General features: G+C 51.0%; 1 protein-coding gene across 1 annotated transcript; it reads left to right on the forward strand.

Annotated features, from left to right (window-relative positions):
- Window positions 1-520: 520 nt before the first annotated feature.
- Window positions 521-2681, forward strand: LOC119108710 (chitotriosidase-1). The gene has a single exon (XM_037232340.1). The coding sequence runs from the start codon at window positions 575-577 to the stop codon at window positions 2342-2344; it is 1770 nt and encodes a 589-aa protein (XP_037088235.1). The 5' UTR covers window positions 521-574; the 3' UTR covers window positions 2345-2681.
- The last annotated feature ends 1226 nt before the right edge of the window (window positions 2682-3907 follow it).

A 3907-nucleotide genomic window follows, 5' to 3' on the forward strand; every position in this document is an offset into this window, starting at 1 on the left:
CTGCATAAATTGATAGTTATGGGTGCTGCATGACCTATAGCAGTCGATGCGCCCTAAAACCCCAAATCATCATCATCACATACATTTTGACACGAGGTTTCCAATGTAGTTTTCTCCGTGACTCTGGCCTGACTGATTTTAGGGGAGGCTCTGAGGCGTCCACTCTCTCGGAGTGTGAAAGTGAAAAACACGCATAGATTGTGAGTCAGCGCGAATATAGAACAGTGCTCGCAAACAATAGCTATAGTATAGCATACGAATTCCAATGGCGAGACTAACCTAACACGTCCCTGAAAGCCCATACTCGTCTGGTCCCGTGTTTCAGGTGTCAAACGCTGCTGCTTTCGTGCTGGTGCGCGGCAGTGTGTTCCACCCAGGACATCCCAAATCGACTGATCTGCTACTACAACCAGCTGGGGACAGTACCGAGCATCCATTGCTAAGTTCACACCAAAAAACATCCCCCCACACCTCTGCACTCATCTGCACTACGCGACGGTCAACACCAAACGATGAACAGAAACTGGGGCCGGCCGATCAGCGCTCCGACATCACCCTACAGGGATATAAGCATATGATCTCCCTGAAGGCAGCCAATCCGGCTCTGAAGCTGATGATGATGATAGGCGGATCTAATGATTTGCAGCAAAACGCCTTTGCAGAGTTGGCTAGCGATGAAGCCAAAATCAAGCGCTTTGTGAAGGAGTCGATAAAGTACATCAGAATGCATAGATTTGATGGCATTGACATCGACTGGAAGGTGCAAGGAAAAAAAGAACACCACGCCAGGCTCATGGAAGCTCTGGCTGCTGGCTTCACGGGCGAAGCCAAAGAATCAGGCCAGGACAAGCTACTTTTGGCAACCACATTACCGGCCATCAGCGACCAGATACAAAACAACTTTGACGTTGGTCGCGTTTCCAAGGCTGTCGACTACATGACCGCGCTGCTGTACACCTATCATGCGGGTTCGGAAAATCTTACGGCGCACCACGCTCCACTATACGCCGCTGACCCCGACACTTCGTACTATGCAGACTTTGCCATTCAGGTATTGAAAGAGGCCGGCGCCGACCCAGCTCGGTTGGTAATGGCCGTACCCACTTTTGGGATCACATTTACTCTCGCTGATGCCGAGTCTCAGGGGTTCGGAGCACCAGCGAAGGATAAAGGACACGCTGGCAAGCTTACCAAGGATCGGGGCTCTCTGTCCTTTACCGAAATTTGCGAACACGTCAGCATGGACGGCTGGCAGGCGTTCCGTCCGCAACCGGACGCAGTCGGCCCATACGCCGTCAAAGGCGATCAGTGGGTGGCCTACGACGACGAGGTCATGATGCAAAGAAAGGGCGCCTACATACGCGAGCAGGGTTTGGGCGGGGCGGCCGTGTGGGCGCTGGCCCAGGACGATTTCCGTGGAGTGTGCACCGGACGGCCGTATCCTCTTATTGAAGCCTTGAAAGAGGGTCTGCTTGGCGGTGACATGGCGCCGCCGACCACGCCCAGCCCGCCCCCCACGCCCGGCTACGACAACATCACGGTGTTCGCGTGCCCAAAGAATGGCAGGTTCGCAAAGATGGACAACTGCACCGAGTTTTACGTCTGTAACAAAGGTCTGTCTCAAGTGCGCTCGTGCACACACGGTCAGAAGTATGATTCGCAACGAGATGAATGCACCGAGAACGTTACGTGCGTCGAACAGCCTTTCACTGGAATCACCAGCTTTGCTCCAACACCATCTCCTTTCACGCCGGGGCAAGCGATACCTGGCGACGAGATGCCGAAGATGGCCAAACCTAGCGTTGCGGTGTTCCCTGCACCGTTAGAGGTGCCACGAACTACGCGTCCGCCTGAGGCGCCGTCTACTCCACAAGACTCGTTGGTGGTTTCTTCCGCAGCAACCGCATTGCCCATAGCGGAAACGATAGTCGACAAGGACGTCACGGACATCGAAGAGCTGCAGCAGCCGCCGGCGCTGGTCCAGATGCCACCGATGGCCAAGCCTAACATTGCGGCGTTTCCTGCACCGTTAGTGGTACCACGAGTCATGCGTCCTCCCGCGGCGACACCAGCTACACAGGACTCGGTGGTGGTGTCTTCCGCAGCAACTCCTTCGCCCACTACGGAAACGATGGTTGACAAGGACATCGCGGACATCGCAGAGCTGCAGCAGCTGCTGGCGCTGGTCCAGAGACTGGGCGGCGTGAGCAGCTTGCAAAAGCTGCTAGCGGCCATGGACGGTCCGAAGCGCAGCGCTGCGCAGCCTTCCCAGACAACTGTCACGGAGACCGGCAGCGACCCGCGGGTCAAGGTGCACGTGATTGTAGAGGTCAAGTCATTGTGATTGCCTGAATTGCATGCCAACATGCAGACGGCATTTGGAATTGATCAGGGATGGTTTGTTGTTTGCACTTGCAATATATCTGTCTGCAAGCAGCAACGTTCTCTCAGACGTTGTCAGGCCTGAAACTGTTGCTGGAAATGATAAGTGTTATAGCACTGATACTGCTCGAACGCGAATGTGCTGGTAACGTGTTATAACTAGGCGCTGAAGATTTTCCAAGAATGATTCCATTTTCATGCTGAATACATTGGATTTTGACTAAGAGGAGCGCCGAGCATGAACGTTTTGGAAGAAATGCGATTCCCGTGGTATCTTCAGAATACCGGAGCACCGAATATATGCTGAAAGATAAGATGCACGCTTGGGCCTCTGCGTTCAATTGCGAAGCAGCATGAGGAAAACCATGACGGCCCGCCGGATACTTCTCCTGCGTGACGCCGTTGTGATAGGCCTCTACCCATGAAAATTCAGGTATCGTTTTTAATTTATCAATAACACATAATCATGTCTATGTAACAATATCGACACATTGATATCGTCTTCTTTATATCTCCCGACGCTAAACAAAAGCTTAACAAGTAGGTAAACGGCCAAGTCGTATTCTATTATCAGTGCGGAGGGGTACACGCACAGATGTGAACCATTTTCTCGAGAGGCCATAGGGCCTCTTAAGACCGACGCTGGACCTGAAGGGCTAACCGGACGTCGTGTCAAGGGCCCTTGGCCAGCAGCGATAAAATCTCTTTGCATTCTATCCACCAGACTTCTCTCTTGAAAAAGGTAAAAAGACCAGCTCATGTTTGCCTGGGAACGTCACTCCTTTTGCAGCATCGATAACTGAAATAAATTACGAAGGTTTGAGCCTGCGCACTGCCAATCGTAGGAGCCAGAACATCTCTGGCCTGGGTGGCAGCTACCGTTAAGTGACCGCTGCAGATAACACCAGACAGATGAAACAGATTTCTGATGCCGATAAACTGCAGATAATACCATCACGCGACCCCGGGGCGCGCGAGAACGACCGCTACGAATTAGTTTCCGAAAGTTTCAAGGTCAATTGGTGCGATGTAACGATAAAGGGGGCGTATATTTTGCCTTCATTAATTTGAAGGTGTTTGTAAACAGATTATCAGAAACAGCAGCACGCAAAATGTAAGTCCTTTTTATTCCTTCAGTTCTACCATCATATTCCAGCACCAGTTTGGAGTGCGATAAATACAAAGCCGTTACTTTCATACATCTAAAAATTATTTTGGTAAGGCATCTACCACGACTGCCTTCTAAATGTATGAGTTGATGCTCTCAAACGTTCAAAAGTACTTTTTCAGATGCGTCATTATTTTCGTCTGCCCATTGAACGCCGCTTGGTTTGAGCCGCGCGCCGACGCATCATGGCCTGTAAATATTACAACACTGGGCGTCGTTGTTTGTGTTTTATGTCTAAAACCTGCAAATGCGCATTTTCAAAGCTTTGGTACAAACATTTCTTTTCTAGTCGATTAGAACTGTAGCTCGAACCTTCCTAAGAAAGACGATAGTGTTTTTTTTTTCAGCAAAGCTCAC

Source organism: Pollicipes pollicipes, unplaced genomic scaffold (genome assembly GCF_011947565.3).
Source record: "Pollicipes pollicipes isolate AB1234 unplaced genomic scaffold, Ppol_2.1 Scaffold_6686;HRSCAF=7923_pilon_pilon_pilon, whole genome shotgun sequence".
Classification (NCBI taxonomy): Eukaryota; Metazoa; Arthropoda; class Thecostraca; order Pollicipedomorpha; family Pollicipedidae; genus Pollicipes; species Pollicipes pollicipes.